The sequence below is a fragment of the Seriola dumerili genome, unplaced genomic scaffold (assembly GCF_002260705.1).
Source record: "Seriola dumerili isolate Sdu_G_001 unplaced genomic scaffold, Sdu_1.0 BDQW01000068.1, whole genome shotgun sequence".
NCBI classification, from domain to species: domain Eukaryota; kingdom Metazoa; phylum Chordata; class Actinopteri; order Carangiformes; family Carangidae; genus Seriola; species Seriola dumerili.
The window spans coordinates 3,878,354-3,898,733 of record NW_019174323.1 but is presented as its reverse complement, the minus strand read 5'-3'; the positions used below and the strand labels follow the sequence as shown (position 1 = coordinate 3,898,733).

The following is a 20,380-nucleotide window of genomic DNA, read 5'->3' as shown; positions in this document are numbered from 1 at the left end:
CCACCACCCCCACGCCCCCCACCCCTGCCATCTCCCAGATCTGTTGTTGAGTCTCAACATCATCCAGTCACGCTAAGCATGCTCATTTTAGGGTGTGTAGACTCTGGGAGTGTGAAGTCAAGAGAAATTGTACATACTGTATATACAAAGCTGGATATTGTTTGGAAAGGTACCGGTGCTGATACCAATCCTACACTACACTGAAATGACTTAAATGATGAATCCATTATCCAGTGACAAATCGTTGCAGCTCTTATCCTGATTCCTGGCTCCCAAGTTGGATTATCCAATAGTACACCTCGTCCACATACTTTTGGCCATGTTGTGTATCAGATGATATCGAGTGAAGTAAATACACAATAATTCATTTGCAACATTGCCCGCAACAACAGAGACGTTACAGGATCGACCTGATACAGAAATGATTCAGCAAGCTCCGTGATGGTTGTGGACGGGGCTTTGTTTATGGGGGCACTGTCGTGTTGAAACAGGAAAGGGGCTTTTCACAAACTCTTGACACCAGGTTGAACTCCCCGTCTGACGAAGAAACCTTGTTGTTGTTGTTGTTGCAGGTCTGTTGGGCAGCTCCCGCTTCACCGGCTCTTCCCGGAACTACAGCACCCTCCTGCTGGAGGAGGAGTCCGGCCTGCTGTACGTGGGAGGCAGAGGAGCTCTGTACGCACTCAACACCTCCAACATCTCCGCACCTGCGAACCTCACGGTGAGTGCCAGGACGCTGCGAGCCACAGATCACCACGTAATTGCCGCCGTTGACAAAGAAACTGCAATCCTCATTTCACAAGTTTTTTTTTTTTTTTTCCTTCCCATTTTCTAAAAGAGGACAAACTAATAATAGCCTTAAGCAGATTGGACAAATCCCATTGTGTTCCTCCAATTTTATGGATATCGGATTAAATGCACCAGGCATTTATTCGAGGGTTACTGAGGAGAGTCAGAGCTGAGTGACGCAGCCAGAAAATGAAATGCACTGCCCTTCTCTCTCTCTTCCTGTTTATCATACACACACACACACACACACACGCACGCACACACACACACACACACACACAGACACACACACACACACACACACACACAGACACACACACACTTGTTTTCTTCTTTATTTCTCCCTTTTTCTGTCCATATAGAGATCTTTATATTTATCTGTTTCTCCTCCCTATTTATCGAGCGGGCTGACTCACGCTTATTACCTCCTGTTGTTTGCAGATTGATTGGGATGCTTCCCCTGAACAGAAGAAGCAGTGCCTAAACAAAGGCAGAGACAATCAGGTACACAGCTCTCCACTCTTTATTATTTCAGCCCCTTCCTCTTCTGAAGTCTTCGCTTATTGAGTTATTATTGGAGAACGTGAATTAAACAATTCTGCTTTGTGATGTGCAGAATGCCTCTGACAGCAAAAAGGTGGATAATCCTTTCAATTGCTTCCTAATCCACTTTCCCTGAGAAACTAAACTGGGAGGTTAAGCATTTAAAAGAAAAAAAAGCCCTTTGTGCTTGAGGTGGTCGACGTTCTCTTTCCAGTCTTGCTTTTTGCACAGCCAGAAATAAGCCGTTTGTTCTCCGCTCTCCGCAGTCGGAGTGTTACAATCACATCCGCTTTCTGCAGCGGTACAACGAGACTCACCTGTACGTCTGTGGAACAAACGCCTTCAGACCGCTCTGCGCTTATATAGTAAGAGCTCGTACGATTTCAATTCTAGCTTTCGAGTTGACGTTTAAACGAAATGATTAATCTGCTGTTCTCCCCGCTCTCTTCTGTCAGGATGCAGAGCGGTTCAGCTTCTCCTCAGGCTTCGAGGAGGGCAGAGACAGATGTCCCTATGACCCGGCGAAGGGATACACTGGCCTCCTTGTGGGTACGCTTTCCAAATTTCCATTTAATCTCTCCTACATCTGTTGGTGTGGTCAAAGCGGCGCACAGGCAGCAGCACCTGAACCTTATTTGACTGAAGAGGCAGGGAAGAGGTTGATAAACGGCACCGAACTGATTATATCACGCTGACATCATGGTCAATCAGTCAAGCAAGAACAATATAGGCATACTTGGACTGGATGGACACATTACATTTTAATAATTTTGGTCCTATATTTTGTTTTTCTATTGTTGTTTCACTCATTTCACTTAGTTTACGGTGGTTTATTTCTTTTAGTTGTGTTCTTTGAGCTTTTAGTTGCCTTAAATGAAATGTCGATCTTTATTTTCCCCTTGTAAAGCACACAAAAAAAAGGTTGATTATTATTGTTACTGGGACAAAACACCAACAATAAAGCTTCACTCGACTGCCAGGATGACACCGAATCAATCAGTGGAATTCAGCCTCAGATTAGCTTCAGATGAACTTTGGAAATCATTTATGCACAGAAGAAGGGCTGCAGATTTAGTTCCCACACCTCTTACAGTGTGGTTGTTAGTAAGGAGATCATTTTTGCTGGAGTCCGGACAAGAGGACTGATTACAGCAACCAAAAACTCTTTCAGCGCGAGTGTTGCATAAATGACGAAATCAAAACACCCGCTTGATTCAGTTTTTAACAGCTTAAGCAGACTGGGCTCTATGTCTAATTACCATTTATGAATATCTGCCAACAGCTTTCATTCACATCCTGTCTTTCTTTGTCGATGCTCCACTAACAAACTTGTGTGATGTGATGTGCTGATCAGACGGCGAGATGTTCACGGCCTCTCAGTACGAGTTTCGCAGCTCTCCGGACGTGCGCAGAAACTTCCCCTTCCCCACGCTCAGGACAGAGGAGGCCCCAACCCGGTGGCTTCTGGGTAAATACAACACACGAAACCTCATATTTCAAAAAGAAATTTTTTTAAAAAATCAACAAATGACTGCAGTCAGACGCTGGTTTATGTAATTTAACTTACAGTATACCACTGAATAGACCAAACTTCATTCAAATTTTGTATGTTTTTTATCTCAGATGTTTTGCTGCTTCTGCAAAAACCCTTTCCCCTATAGAATAAAAAAATCACTTCAAAGACTGCACTGCACTGCAGCTCTAACTGGCTTAGTTGTGGCAATTCAATCATACTTAAAAGCTCCATCTTTAGTTTCCAAGGAGACACTTCCTAGGCTGCTAATAGGTCTGTGTTTGGGTATGTGGATCTTCTTGTGTGTAATGGGTGTGCGTGTTTGTTTGTGTGTGTGTGTGTGTGTGTGTGTGTGTGTGTGTGTGTGTGTGTGTGTGTGTGTGTGTGTGTGTGTGTGTGTACAGAGGCTGATTTTGTGGGCTCCGTGCTGCTGAAGGAGAGCATCAACAGCTCCATCGGGGACGACGACAAGATATACTTCTTCTTCACGGAGAGAAGCCAGGAGCAGATCGCCTACCCGAGCCAGACCAAGGTGTCCAGGGTCGCCCGAGTCTGCAAGGTCAGAGAGACGAACTTAACCAAACAGTATTAACGGTCTCACTGGGTTTGAAAAAGTTGAAACCCTAAAAAAAAAAACTCACACAAGAGATTTTTAGTGCCCGCAAGGTTATGGAACGAACAGAGGGAGGAGAAAAGTTGGCAGTGCAACAACAGCAGGATTATTTAATGTTTTATGTCCCTGATACAGAGAGAAATGTAAATGAAGACTTTCTGTTCTTTCACTCTTACTGTTATTTCAGTGCTGAATGAAGCTGCAGTTGGGCTCCTCTAATCTTGGTTTCCTCACTGACGACGGCTCTTTCTGTCGCCACTGTTGCCAGGCAAACTACTAAAAGCCCACCAACCTCCACCTCCAGTGGCAAACCCTCTCCCTCTCTTTATTGCCCTCCCTTCCTCTCCTCCTGCTCTCACCTCATTTCACTTGCGATCAGCATCTCCAGTCGTCTAGACAGCATGCCCAGCAACCATTCCTAGAGGTCCCTCTTCCTCTCTGTTGCCTTCCCTGTAGTTCCTTTCATCCCATACATGGTGGTGTAATTACCATCACAGTGTGCTGTTGTACTGAAATCACTGTTGCGGTTTTTCTATGGAATCAAAAAAGTGTCTGAAAGACTCTGAGCTTGTGAAATAACTTCACACAGTATTTTTATGCCTTTTGTGAGACTGTGACAAGAACTTACATGAATCTATGAGAGTAAATGAATGAATGAATCAGAAAGCTACCTATTGAATAACCAGTTAAGAATCTAGTTTTAACATCCAATTAGAGTGAGTTAAAAGTTTTTAACCTTGTTAAGTTCCATATGGTGTTTTCTTTATATGATACAAGACATATCATGAGCAGTCATAACTGAGTATTTCCACTTTTGAACTGCAGTGAACCAATGACAGTCTCAAAAAAAACGTACATCACAAACCTAAGGAACCAATCCTGTGAAACTGCGGGGACGGGGGGGGGGGCAAAATAAACCTGAAACCTTGTCAGTACAGAGAGAGAGAGTTTGCATTAGCACAGCAACTATCACTGTGTCAGCCACTGCCAGTTACAAGCTAACAAACAAGATAAACAAATAAAAGATGCTAGCTATGATAACTGCTCTGATATGTCTTTTAATCACCGATTTTGGTGCAGAGCAGACTCCTCATCTGAGTCTGGGTCTGACTGAGGCTCAAACATGTGGCTAAGTCACTCTGTTTCCTCTAACACTAGCTATCTAGATACAACTTAGATACAACTACAACTTTTTTAACTTTTTATGTGGGAAAAACATGTTAAACAAAATATTAATCACAGCAGAGTCTTTTTTACATGGTTTGAAACATGTCTGGAGATGAACTTTAAACTGCCCAGACCAGTCAATGGGCAATGATTCTCGTAGGTAACAGTGTGATTGGCTATTCTTTTCTGTTTGGTACCATCTGGAGCTAATAATTCTAAAAAATTCCCAAAGATGTATAACTTCATTTCTTGTATCTGAGGATTTTAAATCGTATTTCGCGTAATAATTGTTTCTCTCAGTGAATTCAGTAAAAATACATTTTCTCATCAGTTTCAGTATAGAATTCTAATTCATAATTTATAATTTATAATGTCCAACTGTGTACAATCACTGAATGAATCTGATATTTGCTGACATGCTGTATGTAAAATGTTTCGCTAGATATTCATTTAGTTGAAATGTAGAGGAAATATAGGGCTTTGATTTTAGTGGTTGGATTTTCTTTGTGAATAAGAAATTAAGACTGAGTGATGCAGTATATTTGTTACACTGCTTTTAATGAGTTGGGGTTCATTTTCTCTCTCTGCATGTTTCACCTTGTGCCGCTGCAGCCTTTATGTTAATCTGACAGTGTTCACTTCACACTTGCCATGTTGAAATTGATATGGAAATTTTACAAGGTCCGACCTTGTAATCGCCGCCGTGACTTTTATGTAGAAGTGACTCTGGCACTTGTTCAGACGTGAGATGACAAGTTAAACCGCTGTGACATTTACGTAACAAGGCGCATATCTGAGAGGGGCTTGCTTTTTATTTTTGTAGCTGTGAGTCGCTCCTCTGTTTCTGTTGTGCATTAAATTGAGTTTTTGTGTAGCTTTTCTGAAGTTACTTGTGCACAAATTTTGCCCCAAGAAAGAATGAAAAAAAGGAAATGACTCTGCAGCTATATCTCTAAATCATATTTGTCTTTTCTTCTGGTGCGTGCACATTTTTAAATACATCAATGCACATCTTTTTTTCCCAAAAGGTGATACACAACTGCTGCAGGTGAAGTAATCCCTTTCTCTTTTTTTTTTTTTTTTTTTAATCCCATACTCTCTGACAGTTCATCTTCTTGTGATTCTCTCTGCATCATTTCTGGAAATAAGGTCTAGGCTCCTCTCTTCACCAGCGCTGTGGAGTTGTCAGAGCACTCGAGAGTGTAATAACTCAGTCTGAACTAGGCCACAGCAGCGCATGCAGATGTCGAGCCGGTCCCCGGCTTTGCCCCTCGTGGCAGCGTAGAACGCACCACGCTGGTTGGAGGCAGATCCGCAGATTGTGCCCTGGCAGTCGCCTCTGGCCTGAAACCGCTGAAGACCTGCCATTTTTGTATCTGCCTAACTAGTCGCACTCTCTTCTGTTTCCCACTTCCCAGCCCAGACTGCATCGACTTCCTCGGCGATCATGACCTATTTTCGCACAGAAGAGTGTAAATGGCATGAAAACAAGGCCCTCTCAGTGCCACTCTGACTTTAATTAATATTCACCTTCATATATCCCAAGGAAAGAAAGAAAGAAAGAAAGAAAGAAAGAAAGAAAGAAAGAAAGAAAGAAAGAAGATTGTCTTTTTTTCTCTGTTGTAACTTCAGAAAATCAACCTCACTTCCTGCTCAAACAGCATCACAGTCTCCATCGTCTCCTCCAGGGTTGATGTCCCTACAGGCATATCTTTACAGTGCTATGATTTGATTCTCGACTCCTTTGGATTTACGTCATGACAGCCCGATGACCCAGACGCTGGTTTGACTGACGTAGATTGTAATCTGTCAGTGCCTCCCTTTAGCTCTTTCCACAATAATAACCTTGCATCCATCTCTATAAGAACCTTTTATGTTGTTTTCTCAATAGCATCCATCTTGCCCCTGCTTCACTAACCTCCCTGCCAACGCCAGCTCTCTAGAGACTTCATTCTGCGGAGAAGAACGAACCCCAATAGTGGATGCATTTGTCTGCAGTCCTTCCCCTCCCTTTGTGTTTCTCTTATACCAAATAACAGAGTTGGTATTATTGATGGAAGTGTTCCTAATGCAGGCTTTTGTGTTTTAGATACTTATGTTGACTTAAGCTGCTTTGCCTTTTTGTGTGGGAGGCGGAGGCAGGCAGAGCGACGGATCTCTGCGAAAGACATAAATGAAGAAAGATGAAGCACTATAATTCAGATAAACAAAATAAGAGAAGAGGAGGTCGTCTCCACCGCTTTTTTCTCCCCCTCTCTTTTAAATGAGGTGTGCTAAATTACTCTTTTAGGGAGAGATTTCTCGCAGCCTCGCCTCCCAGTGTTACTGAAACGCAATTAGAGCAAATGTGCTAAAGTAGGCATACTCTAACATTTCAGCTCCACTTTCATAAGACTCTCTGCCTCGTCTGTTTTTATATATCTGTATAATTATGTGTACTTTATGATTTCATTCCTATATTTCCGGTTATATCTTTATATGCCTGTTACTGTAATGCAGTCTCAGATTACTTGCCATTGATGTGTATATGATATATGAGAGTGGGTGGATTTGTGTGATTGGAAAATCTATATGCCAGAATACATCAGCTCAAGTGGGTGACTTTATCCATCCATCCATCCATCCATTCATTCATTCATCCGCTGTCTTCCTGTGTCTGCAGACGGACTGGGGTGGCCAGAGGACCCTGCAGAGGAAGTGGACCTCCTTCCTCAAGGCCAGGATGGTGTGTTCAGTCCCAGAGTACGAGCTGCACCTCAATATCCTGCGCAGTGTGTTTGTCCTGCAGGGTCGGGACGCTCAAAGCAGCGTTTTCTACGGCATCTTCGGCCTGGAATGGTAAGAGACTACGTTACAGTCACGTCTTTGCGAGCCTCTGTTCCGCCAGCTTCAGTAACTCAATGCAAACTCTCATTTCTCATTTATATCATCTGTCTTTATATAAAAAATGAAGAGTGTTTTGGGGTTTACAAACCAGTATCAACTACAGCATTTGGTGTAAGGAATTGAAACCTTAAAGTTAAACAGTAATTACTTTGTGAGCAAAAAAAAAAAAAAAAAATACACAACCTGCAAGAATAAACTATAAGCACAGCAAGCCACAAGATCATTAGTGAGGTCAAGCACTGGTGTGGGCTTTTGTGCACGTGGTAGAAGGATAAACATTTCCCTTAATTGAATTGAAAAAGAAACAAAACTTGTTTGTGGTTTCAACCCCTCCTTTTAGAGAGTCCTGTGATGCATAAGAACATGACAGTGTGGTTATATCATTTTAAGATAAATAGAGGCCAGGTTTATGTAGAGGTTGGATAAAAGAATTGAGTTGTGCTGTAATGATTGTCCAATGAATAAATTAGTCAATCAACAGAAAATTACTAAACAACAAAATGTTAAAGGTTTTTTGATTTCAGCTTCTCCACTGTGGGGATACATGCTTTTCTCTGTTTTATGTCATTGTAAGATTGCATCTAAGGGACGGCCTGATAGCTGAACGGTTAGGGCACATACCACATGGGCTCTAATGCCCTGAGTCCCCACTTCGACTCCCAGCCAGCCAGAACATTTACTGCATGTCATTCCCTTTCTCTCTCCTGAATTTCCTGTCTGTCTCTACTGGTTCTATCTAATAAAGGCATAAAATGGCCAAAAAAAAAAGAAATTGCATCTAAAGTTCTTGGCCACTCTCTCCAATCACAAACTTCGATTCAAAAAGTTCAGCTTCACAAAAAAAAACCTCTGGCACTTTAAGGTACATTTTGGTTTTAGTTGCTTGACATTGTAATTATATGGTTTGCATATTTAAGTTATTTAAGCTCCTGCCCTCAAGGTGTATAGTTTTTAGGTCATTTTCACATCTCTGGTACTTTAAATTGTTCTTGTGTTTATGGTTTTATCATTGGTGTGTTGTGCTGAGTGTTGTTATGTCTGTCTTGTTATGTCTGTCCTATGAACACACTAGAACAAATGCCTAACAACAGGTTGTTGTACTGGCAGTAAAAATGAACGGTTTGGCCTATTCTTCAGACAAAATAATGTCACCTTGGGCTCTGAAACCTTGTTATGCACATTTTTTTTCTATTTTCTAGAATAAATGATTAATTGTAGTTATAATAAAAAGATTAACGGATAACAGGAAAACTCGTTATTTCAAACCCTAGGTGAGTTGTTATCAGAAGAGAGCGAGCCGAGCTGCAGTCAGAGCTGGTGTGACAGTGTCAGAGGACGACTGGAATATCTGGCAGCGATGTGCGTGTGTGTTTATGCTGATATGCAGAGTCATGCTGCATAAAACCGTCCCAAGGGTGTTTGGATTCTGATGGAGAGGATTGCATTGCAACAGCACAGTAACGCTGTCTATTTCTCTCTTGCTTTTTCCTTCTTTTTTTCTTTTTTTTTTTTTTTCCACTTCCATGCTTCTCTTTTGTGGATATTCGAGCTCAACCTCCATCGGTGTGTCTGTCCTCTTGTTCTACTGCAGAAGCTTCCTCTGGTTTCCTTTTAAAAACATACACCTGTCTGAGTAGTAGTCATTACTATGCATTAGACTCAACTGTGCAAGAGTGAGTAAGCCCCGGAGCTATACTGCTCACCTGGTTTGAAGACAGATTCTGGTTTCACTTCGATCTCATTTTTCTCACTTGAATGCTTTTGAAGGCCGAGGTGGGCACACAATGGATCCAAGAATGTGACGCAGACACAACCCACCCCATTACTAATCTCACCTTTAGGGCTGAAGATTAAGGGTCACCTGGTTCCCAACTCCACAACTCATGCTGTTGTAATGTTGCTGAACAAATCTTTTCTTTCACAGGTACGCCACCAAAACCGCAAAAGGGGCTGTTTTATTTATGACTCACGGGGGAGTGGGTATTTCAGTGCTGTGAGTGTGGTGTTGAAAAATTTGCAAAACAAATATTTCCTTCTGGAGTGGATGACTGGAGTAGCGACTGGAGATAAAGAGGGAAAATTACACACCTGTCAGTGACACCGCTCCCACATGTCCACGCAAGACAAATTGCTAAAAAGCAAATGTAAAAAAAAAAACCCCAAAAAAACCTTTACCACCTCAACACCCACGGTTTTCAGAGAATAGAGAAGTCTTCTCGGAAGCCTAGTTACCTTTTCACCTGTCAGTGGCCACTGACGATCTGTGATGTGCTTGAAATTCGATCTGGGTGGCAGCTGCTCCCCAGATAATAACCTCTCAGTGTTTATTCAACGTTGAATCATTAATCCTGAGTGTGTCCTCTGGGGTGGTGGTGGTGGTGGGGGGGGTATTGTCTTTCAGGAAGAATATCAAAGCTTCTGCTATCTGCCAGTACGCCTTCTCAGATGTACAGAAGGTTTTCGAGGGGCCGTACATGGAGGTGCAGGACTCAAAGTGGAGGGAGTACACAGGGAAGGTGCCGGAGCCAAGACCTGGATCTGTAAGTTCAATCAGTTAAAACCACTTTTTATACAAACACTTAAACAAAAGAGCACTGATCATTTCTTTGCCTCGCTTTCTCTCATATCTCACAGTGCATAACAGATCTGCACAGGTCCCAGGGCATCAACTCATCCCGAGACCTCCCAGACAATGTCCTCACTTTCGCTAGAAGGCACCCACTGATGGCCAGCCAGGTGCACCCAATAGGGGTTCGTCCTCTCTTGTTCAAGAGGAGTGTCAACTATGTCAAGATAGCCGTGCACAAGGAGCCGGCACTGGATGGAAACATTTATACTGTTCTGTTTTTGGGAACTGGTGAGTTTTACTACTGAACACACGACGACTCTAGTGAAAAGACTAAAACCTGCAATGAACTGACTCGACTTGCAAGTATTGTGTGTGTTGTAGCAGCCTGATATTGCCGCAGAGCTGCTGCATTGTTGTGCGAAAAGACTGAATCTACAGCCATGCTAGCAGCTCTGGTAGGCTGTATGTGGCTTCCTGCTAATGTCTATATGAATATGTGAATGTCTGAACAAAATTGCATCGCAAGCCATCCACTAGCTGTGTGAGATATTTCCTTTAGTCTTCAAACCGTCTTTGCTGCTAGCATGGCTAAAAACACATTCTCGCACTGGGTGACATGTTCCTTCATTAACAATTTACTTCAATCCAATTCCATATACACATCCTGCTGCTGGAAATGGTCATCAAGTGCGTATTAATCCACAACTGTAAATAGTCCCAAACAAATCACCATTTGCTCCTGTTTGAGAAATATTTGCTGAGAACTACAGTGCCCAACTGTTTTAGGAAATTACTGAGTCTTTTCTTTAATTAAACTATATATTTGTGACCATTTGCATCTTTGATAGAGATAAACAGCCGTAGGGCAGAGATTATGATTAAGGATAGGGAAGTCAGGACGTCTTGAGTGATGGCCTAACACATTGTTGGTCTTTTCGTGTTGACTACATCTTGTACTATTTATTGCCTCTCCAGGTTATTCTAGTGTCTTGTTTGACAAGGTTGTGTCTTTTCCTACAGATGACGGGTGGTTGCACAGAGCTGTAGACGTAGACGGAGAAATGCATATCATAGAGGAGCTGCAATTGTTTGATAAACCGCAGCCCATAGAGAGCATGGTCATATCCGCAGCTCTGGTATGTATTCATGCTGTGAGTGTGTAAATGGCTTTTTTATGCTAAAGAGTTGCAAATGAAAAGATGATAGATCATGTTCTGGTTAATACATTTACCTCATAGAAATGGAGTGTAAACACGCTGTTGACAGAGATTTTTCAGTCAGTCGGAGTCAGTAAATTAGGATTTAAGAATATTTCAGTGCCAAAATTTTTACAAACTGCATGTGTAAAGTAAGTGTTTGGTGGAAAGCTAATATGCAGCGAGCAGACAGTGGAAATTTCTTCTGAAATTCCCAAATCCATCAATAATTGATGATTATTCAACAAATATGCTGCTTATATTGCAATTCACTCCAATACTCATGTTGCCTATTGTAAATTTAGGCTTAAAAGCTGAAAAGGGAGAAAAATGACTAACGTCCAATCATTTATCTTTTGTGTCACAGCGGAGCATCTATGTTGGCTCCCACTCTGGAGTGGTGCAGGTACCGATGTCAGCCTGTCAGAGATACACTTCCTGCTACGACTGTGTGTTTGCCAGAGATCCGTTCTGTGGCTGGGACGGGAGGGTGTGTGTGGAAATATCCTCACGTGCACAGAGGTGAGGGAAACACACACAAACAGAGACGTTGATGCATGTAGACTCAAGGGCACATTTCCCAGTGAGGAGGCAAACACACAGACAGCCTCGAGTGGTTACATGTGTATATTAGACTCGAGACTTGACAGAAAACCAGACAGATACAAATTGCTCCATCATAGATCCAGAGTCTACATCCCCTTAAACCCTCTCTGCAGTTGCATCTGTCTATTCTGCTCATTCCCCTCCTTCATTCCCTCCTGAAATTGCTTTTCATGTTTTCTATCTGCCGATGTATGCATTTGAATGAAAGTCTGAGAAATTTTCAAAATAAGAGTGGTTCTCTAAATTGAATGGAAAAATTAAGCTTTTTTCTTTTCAGGTAAAAACATGATATAGTGACATTTGACATGAGAATCTAAATTTTCTAAGAGCATGTAGTTAATATGACAGTCAAATAACAGTGAATTGTTCAGACTATGCGATGGCATGATAATTAAGTATAATGATTACTGTTAGACCCTCTTGAATCAAGTAATAAAGCTCCGAGCAGAAATTAATAATCTTGACACAGAGCTCATTTTTTTTGCATTACACGACCTTTTTAGTTGATGTTTACTTCTTCCTTCTGGGCCCAACAGCAATCCTGGAGTCTAATGAATTATTTATACAGCTTACTTTCCCTTCCAACAGAATTTTTATGAAAGCAGGTCTAAGACAATGTAGTCGACCTCAATTTTTCTCATCAGCTCTGTTCGGCTCAGCAGGAGCTTCTTCTGTAGAAGGGAAAGTTTAAATTTTCAATTATTACCTCAAAAAACATTCAGATTTGAAAACACCTGAAATCAGCATTTAGAAGAGAAAGTGAAACTGAGTGACCTCTTTTGGTAACACTTTAGTTTAAGTCCCTGTATTTAGCATTCATGAACAGTATACAGTATTTAATAAATGGGTTAGAACGCACTGTAATGTAGTTGTGAGCAGCTATAAGGACTTTAAAGTGGTGATTAATGTGCCGTTTTTGTCAGCAATTAATTATATTTTGCATTATTACAACTATGATTTATTATAATTTGATTCATTATCTGTTTATGCAGCAGCCGCCAGTCTCGTTCCCACAGTAGGAGTTATAGTTATTGACAAATACATTAATAAACACTTATCTGTGTACAATGGCATAAAAGTGTGTAATAAACAATTTATTATATGTTTATATATGTGTGTATCTATAGTAGGGGGAAAGGAGTTTGCTGGAAAACAACTTTGTAACTTCACACTAATTAGAGAAAACAGAGGCAGTGTTTAATGGGTACAGTTTCAAGTAATTCATTTCATTTAACTGCATGTGTAATTAAATGGAGAGTGTAACAGTCAGAGCACAGTGGGTCAGCGGAACATGAAAAAAACAAGATATTTGTGTACAGACAAGCAAATAATTCTGTTCTGTATGAAGGTTAAAGTCCAAATGAATAATGAATTGATATTTGTTTGGCTTTAAATCAAGCTTTTCTTGACTTTTTAAGTAAATTCCTGTTTCCCCTTTAACTATTAGCAAATTGCACAGATCTTTACAGGAGAATTTAAAGAAAATTATTAGGAAATTACAGACCTGTAGAAAGCGTTCTTTCATTTCTTACTGAGGAGGAAACACTCAGATCCCATTCATTAAGTAAAGATACCAGTACCACACTGTAAAATTTCTCTGTTACAAGTAACAAGGATCTAAAGAGTGTGTTAGTATTATCTGCAGAGTGAAGTTAAAGTGTCAAAAGTAAAAGTTCTCAATGTAGACAAATACCTGTGTTTGTTATGCAAGTATATACAATATGAATAGATTATTATTTCTTATGCATTAAAATGTAAGTAGCATTTTACAATTTTAGTTGAGTATATTTTATAAGCCTATTATATATTTACTATGTTAAAGCTTAATTTTAAAGTAAATAAAAACTCCTATTATTTCCCTCACAACTTTAGCGGAGCACAAATATACACTAACTTGGCATGAAATGGAAAAAGTAAAGTAAAGTCGACGAACTTCAAATTATGTTACGCTCCACCATTACATAATAAAATATTATGTGAATCCTGTAAATAAAATCCAATGGGGAAAAAAAACTTTTATTAAAACTTTAAATTCTTAATCTTGCATCTTGTAAAATGTTTTCGTTGTGCTGTGAATTTGTTTGACCGGTGGCTCTAAGAAAACTGGAAGTGGTGGGATTCAGCTGGACTGGCATCCATATATGAACCAGTTCATGCTTCAAGCCCTCCCAAACAAACAAACACACACACACACACACACACACACACACACGCACACACACACAGACACACACATGCAGGCATACTTTAGCTCACTCTGGCACTGGAGGCTGTTTGTGCCTCTCTTCATTCACTCTGCATGAGTGAGTAGCAGACATCTTAATCTACATTACGACAGCAGACACATCAGCCTCTCCTGTGGATTTGTTTTGGAGTTTCTGAGGGCAGTGGCACATTCGCTGAAAGCAGCAAAAAGAATTGAACATTAATGGGAGATCTTCCCTGGTCCCCCGGTTTATAACATACAATATCCACTTCATTTCTAAAGCAATTAGATTGTTTTTGTTATCCTGAACCTTCTATAAAGGGAAGTCAATGGTCTGCTGTCTGGTGTTGGAGAGCAGAGATATGAGTAGAGAGTAGCAGGAGTTTTCTTACTGCTGTTCTGCACTGAACTGCATAGAAAAGCATTTAGGTCTGCTGTTCCCTCCGCCTGGAACCTTCTGCAGGGAGGGTTTAAAAACTGCAAAATTTGGCGTCTCTTTGTGAATTCAAATTATTGCTGCAGAAACGTCTCTCTTCTGACTGCAGGTGCTTTGGAGTATTGTTCAGTCTTGATGTGTTCGCATTAAGTTACAGCTCTTGAGTTGCTGTGAAGGCGGTTTTCAGGATGAAATCTTGATTGTAGAAATTATTTTTATAATCGCCGTCCTGTTTAATTCTGGTTTTGTGGCATATTTTGTTTGATCTGTCTCATGTTGTTTGTCTGTTACTCAATGTCATTCCTGCCTATCATGGCCACGACTTGACTTGGACAGAGATGTGTAAGTTCAGATGTTAAATAAAGGTTAAATACTCATTTTTCAAAAATGTAACTCATTTGACATGACCTTTTTTCAGGTCAAACCTCACCCAGGACATCCTGAGAGGGGTCAGGGGCTGCAGGGAGAATTCAGGAAATGGTATGTTAGAACACACACACATGCACACACTGTACATCCATTTTAATGTTGAGAAAGTTTAGCACTTCATTTCACCTCCCTTTCAGTCCCCTTCATTAGTTTGCCTGACTCTCTCTCTCTCTCTCTCTCTCACACACACACACACCCACACACACATGGATTATGGGGTGAAAAAAGTCCAACCCTTTTTTTCTCTGCCTGAAAACTCAAGCACTTAGCAGCTATTAAAGGATTTCATTAGGTGTGTGTTCCTTACCCATCCCCCCCCCTAGGTCCCAGCGTACACATTTTAATCAGTTCCTCTCTTGCTGGAGGTCAGGCGGTCATGCTGGCTGCATTGCAGGGCTCCCTACATTTAAAGAGGCTTATGAAATGTAATAGAAAGTGATGTTGAAAGGTTGCTCACCTGCACTTTGAAATCGTAACCTTGGCGACCTGACATCTCTTTCCATATCCGTCTCTCTGTCCTGCTGCATTCTTGTCATGCTGTCTCTCTGTGCTGTAGCTTATCTCACTGGTTTCATCTCTTTTTAGCTCCGTCTCATGTCTCTTGTTCTCTGTTCCTGTTGCTCAGTTGTCCACCGGAGGCGTTCTGTGATGTCGGGTGATGACGTGCTACTACAGTGTGAGCTACGCTCCAACCTGGCAACTCCACGCTGGACTTTGAACGGCAAAGAACTCCAGGGATACGACCTGAATTCTGGCTACCGCATCGGCACAGATGGCCTCCTCATAATCGGAGCTCGTGCCCAACAGAGCGGGTCTTATCGCTGCTTCGCTGTCGAGAACTCAGTCTCCGTGCTGGTTTATCTTTACACAGTCAGGGTGCACACTGACCCGTACTTCCCCGTGGAGCCCACGGCCACGACTAACCCCACCACAGTCTCCAGCCCAACTGTTTTCTCCACCAGCAGCCCCACTGAGCAGCCTCTGCCCTCACCTCCCGCCCCGCTGCCTCCAGGACCGGAGTACCAGACCTACAGACACATGGAGGCCGTGTACATCTCTCTGGTGGCGGTTCTCGGAGGGCTCTGCTTGGTGTTGACTGTGGTGCTGCTTTACGTGAGCTTCTGCACCAGACGGGCCTCTCGGGACCGAAAGTTCTCTCAGCAAGGGCTGCAGGTCCTGGGGGCCTCTGAGAGAAAAAGGAGCTCGCATCTTGAACTCAAAACCATCTCCAGCCACTGCAATGGCCGCCAAGGTCGTCGGTCCGTCTCGGTGCCAACCTTCGGGGACATGGGCGATGGTTTCCTCCAGATAGTTCCAGGCGAGGGCCAGATGTCTCCGACAAAAACGCCTCCTCCAGCCCCTCCTCTCCCTATGCCACCTCCGCTCCCCAACATGGACTATGCCAACGGGCTGTCGGCCACTCTGCCCAGCGTGCTGAGGAAGATGAACGGGAACAGCTACGTGCTGCTGAGGCAGGCCGACCCCGAGGGCATGTCGCCGCTCTACCACTCCTTCACAGAGGAGCTCAACAGGATCCTGGAGAAGAGGAAACACACACAGCTTGACCTGCAGCCAGATGAGAGCTCCATCTAGGACGCCCCTCTCAGTCTTTGTCCCACAGTTATTTATTTTTACCCCAACTGTGACCCGTAGGTTGTGGGGAGAACTGACTGTATCAAACGCTGCTGTTGTATACCCAGTGTCAGAGTACCTGCAGGTTGTGTCCTAACCTGATCTGAAATGTGCAGCCTCCCGTGTCTCCCATGACTGAATGGCCCATGATTTCACTTCAACAATGGACAACACTAACCAGAGATTGATATTCAGAGAGCGAAGCTGTGAAAAATTTGGCCAAAAACTGCACCAGTGCGTAAGAAATTACCATGTGGACTCTCCGGAGGCTTGTTAAAGATGGTAGTCACATGACACAAAAGGCAAAGGTGCAAAACGGAACTTGGGTAAAAAAAAAAAAATTAAAAAAAAAATGGCCAGGAGGTGATCATGTATTTTTTAGACCGTGGAAGTGTTCAGGAAGTTTTTAATGCCATGTAATATTAGCACTCTATGGAGCTTAAAGTGATACTCCACCCAAAATCTAACACTAAGCATTGAAAACATGGCATACCCTCCATGCCCTGTGTGTTTGACATGAGGATGTTCCTGCTTGTCCATCAGGTTTGTTGTGGTTCCCCAGTCTGGGGGGAGAAGAGGTTTGACTCACCCATAGTCCTTCTAGTCTGATGGTCGTAGGTTTGATTTGGCCGCTGGGTCTTAGCAAAAAGGATGGATGGCACAGTCTAAATGTTGCACAGTCCAAAACAACAAGTCAAACAGTTGTCCTGCCGTCCCATCTGACCTCCAGGTGTGTTACATTAATGGCTAACAAGGAGGTATATACCCCCCCCCCCCCCCCCCCACATATGACAGCCGTGCTGACCCGACAGTCTCTTCTTACATTACCAAAAGACTTACCACAACAGTATCTTTTTTAATAAGCAAGCTTTTAAGAGCAAGTGTATTTACCCATATTTGCACAAAACAATTGTGTTTGCCAGATACTGAGCACATGCACGGACACGCAGGGAAGCGGATTCTGCTGCAGGAGTAGCTCATCGTGTTTTGATCCACTGTTTTTTCTACACCGAAAACTGGAAAAGTTGGAGTCTGTTTTAGGGCTGCACTTTACGACTGCCTTCATGATCGATTAAGTAATTTTTTTTTTTTTTTTTTTTGATTTGTTTAATCATTTAGTTTCAAAAAGTAGCAGAAAACCTCTTCGTCCAATCTGATGTCCCGTCTTGTCAAATGACTTCTTTTGTCTGACCAATGAAAAATAGGCAAATCCTCACGTTTTAGTCGATCAATAGACTAATTGATTACAAGCTTCCTCTTTCTGTTTGATGCATGAAATATAAGATTTTATGTGGAGTGTCACTTTTAGAAGCCAGTTCTGTTACAGTGCACGACAGCACAGATGTGAAGACAAATCATACATTTCAATTTATTTTTCAACCAATCTTTCCTCATTTTTCTTTGTTCTCATGTAAATAGCAATAACGACATCACTGTTGCAGCTGTTAGTAGCTTTGTGTTGTGCCAGTCCTAATGGAAACACCTGTAGCGGACTCTTGAACAATTTGGATTTTTTATTATTAGTGTCTTTCTGTCTTTCTGTTTCTGTTTCTGCATCTGTGTGTGTGTGTGAGAAAGAGACAGAGCTGTGTGAGCGGCAGCTTCAGTGGTCTATTACAGGAGCAGTCAGTTTGTGGTCAGGTTGATTGAATTCACTGAAGACCACAGATTGACTTCAGGGCTCAGGAGGCTGAGAAGAAAACACAACACACTAAAAACAAGCTGTAAAGAAAACCCTTACCATATTTATACACCTATATACTGTCAGACTGAGGCGCTATTTTTGGATTATTATTCCTTACACCTTGAAGATATTTGCCTTCTCAAGACGATGGAATCCAAGGACTGAATTCTTTAAAAAATGATGTTACAAAGAGAAAAAAAATGCTTTTCATCTGGTCTGCAACAATAAATGACAGACAGATTTGTGTTTGTCCTCTGCTGTGAAAAGGCTGCCGGTGGCATGTTTCCAAATCAGACTGGAGAGGACCTTCACACATGCGACACACAAAAAGCATCCCCAGTGTTTACCTGACACCAGAGCAATGCCAAAACAACACAAACTGCAGAGCTTACAGTATTCCTTTGGCAAGGTGAACAGCGTTATGATTAAATAGTGCTTGTATAAGTTGGAGAGAAGTGACTGAAATGAATCTCGGAGTAGTTTGTAAACGTGTCACGGCCAGTGGTAAATAAAGATCTGTCTTTCCGGCAAAGTGTTGAATCAGCTCTTGTAGCAGTGGCTCGGCGGCAGGCCGTCTCTGGTGACTCGCAGTGTGCATCTGTCAGAGCGTCGCTGACAGCAACAGCAGCGTTTGGCTCGTCTCCAAAAAAAGAGAGAGGACGGGGGCATCTTTGTCCGCCGTCTTTGCAGGTAGAGGCAGTCGTGAAACATTTGACCTCCGTGTCCTGGTTAGCCACGCAGGAAAGAGATGATGATGGAATGAGACAGGAGCTGTTTTGCACTCGAAGGTTTTAAGTCATCTTCTTGTTTTCCTTGAAAGCCACTTTATTATGAACCTTGTTTGAGAGAGAATATAGTGCACTCTATGTGCTTCAAACAAAGTACTTACCTGGCTGCGTGCGTTTTGTTTGTTCAGCTGAGAGCAGGACCATGAATATGGTCAAGGAGAGACTGTTCAGAAGTATGCACCTTTATCCTCTTTTGAATGCACATTTCCCAGTTGTTTTTTTTTTTTTTTTAAACTTTAACCCCACTTCTGCTGATTATGTTTACTGATTCTTTTCAAACTGAACATCTCCGTTTGTTGTTATCCCAAGCATCAGTATCACTTTTATACAAACAGGGGATATATCTGATTTAGCAGGTAAAGGCTGGCCTCTTTCATGAACACTGACTATAAATTGTTTGTGTAATTATTCTCTTAGAATTTGTTCGACCGTGTATTATTTCAACATATTTTATTACAAGTAGACATTTGTTTTTTACTACGAGAAATAGCACGGATGCAGAAAAAGCTTTTGATTAGATGGAGTGGGCTTACGTGTTTTGAGGCAAATTTTGCATTGGAAAATATTTTTTGACTTAGCTAACGTTGCTATATTCCTCATTGTATTTCTGCCTGCACTCCAACAGTTATTCTACATATTTTCCTCTTGGCTGTGGGATGAAGCAGGGCTGTCCACTTTCGCTGCTGCTGTTTGTCTCCATGTGTGAATAAAAAGAATGGCAGGAAGCTTAACAGAAAGTGTGACTATATGCAGACGACCTGCTTTTATATATTGCAGACTCCACTAAACCAATACTATATATACTGGACACCTTTTCGCACTTATCTGGATATGAAAAAGTGTTCTGAGTGGTTGTTCCCCTGACCTTTCCTGGTCGTTTCACCTGACCTACATGCCCTGGATATCCATGCAGAGAACAGACGAACATGTTGGCAGCTTTTAAGCTTTCTTTTTTTGTCTGCCTCTTTAGCTTTTTTTCAGTTGTCTTTATCCTCATCTTCATTGCTCCCCTCTCTGTCCCACTCTGCCATCTCTTTTCTTTCCTCGTCTCATCACCCCTGCATGACAGCATCATCTGTTACTCTCTCTGCTCACATTCACACTCTCTCTCAAGGACCCTGCTGAGTTTACAAATGGCCATGATGGCCCCTAATCAATTAGAGGCAGTTTTTCAAAGAGCTTGAGTCTGTGTTGGTGAAAGCAGGGACCGGAGAACGCATTAGTTTAACATCAGAGAAAATAAATGTTCATCTCACATTTTTAGCTGAAGTTATGATTTATGAGATATTTTTCCTTGTACAACTTCCCCATACGCATCAGACA

General features: G+C 42.1%; 1 protein-coding gene across 1 annotated transcript in view; it reads left to right on the top strand.

Annotated features, from left to right (window-relative positions):
* The window catches only part of sema4g (semaphorin 4G), a 30,051-nt gene extending 13,505 nt beyond the window's left edge, over positions 1–16,546 (top strand). The window contains exons 2-14 of the mRNA XM_022743289.1: positions 573–721; positions 1,231–1,293; positions 1,599–1,697; positions 1,788–1,881; positions 2,687–2,800; positions 3,250–3,404; positions 7,288–7,463; positions 9,913–10,051; positions 10,146–10,368; positions 11,101–11,216; positions 11,644–11,798; positions 14,943–15,004; positions 15,579–16,546. Coding sequence (XP_022599010.1) covers positions 573–721; positions 1,231–1,293; positions 1,599–1,697; positions 1,788–1,881; positions 2,687–2,800; positions 3,250–3,404; positions 7,288–7,463; positions 9,913–10,051; positions 10,146–10,368; positions 11,101–11,216; positions 11,644–11,798; positions 14,943–15,004; positions 15,579–16,546 — 2,513 coding nt within the window. The remainder of the gene's footprint in view (positions 1–572; positions 722–1,230; positions 1,294–1,598; positions 1,698–1,787; positions 1,882–2,686; positions 2,801–3,249; positions 3,405–7,287; positions 7,464–9,912; positions 10,052–10,145; positions 10,369–11,100; positions 11,217–11,643; positions 11,799–14,942; positions 15,005–15,578) is intronic.
* The last annotated feature ends 3,834 nt before the right edge of the window (positions 16,547–20,380 follow it).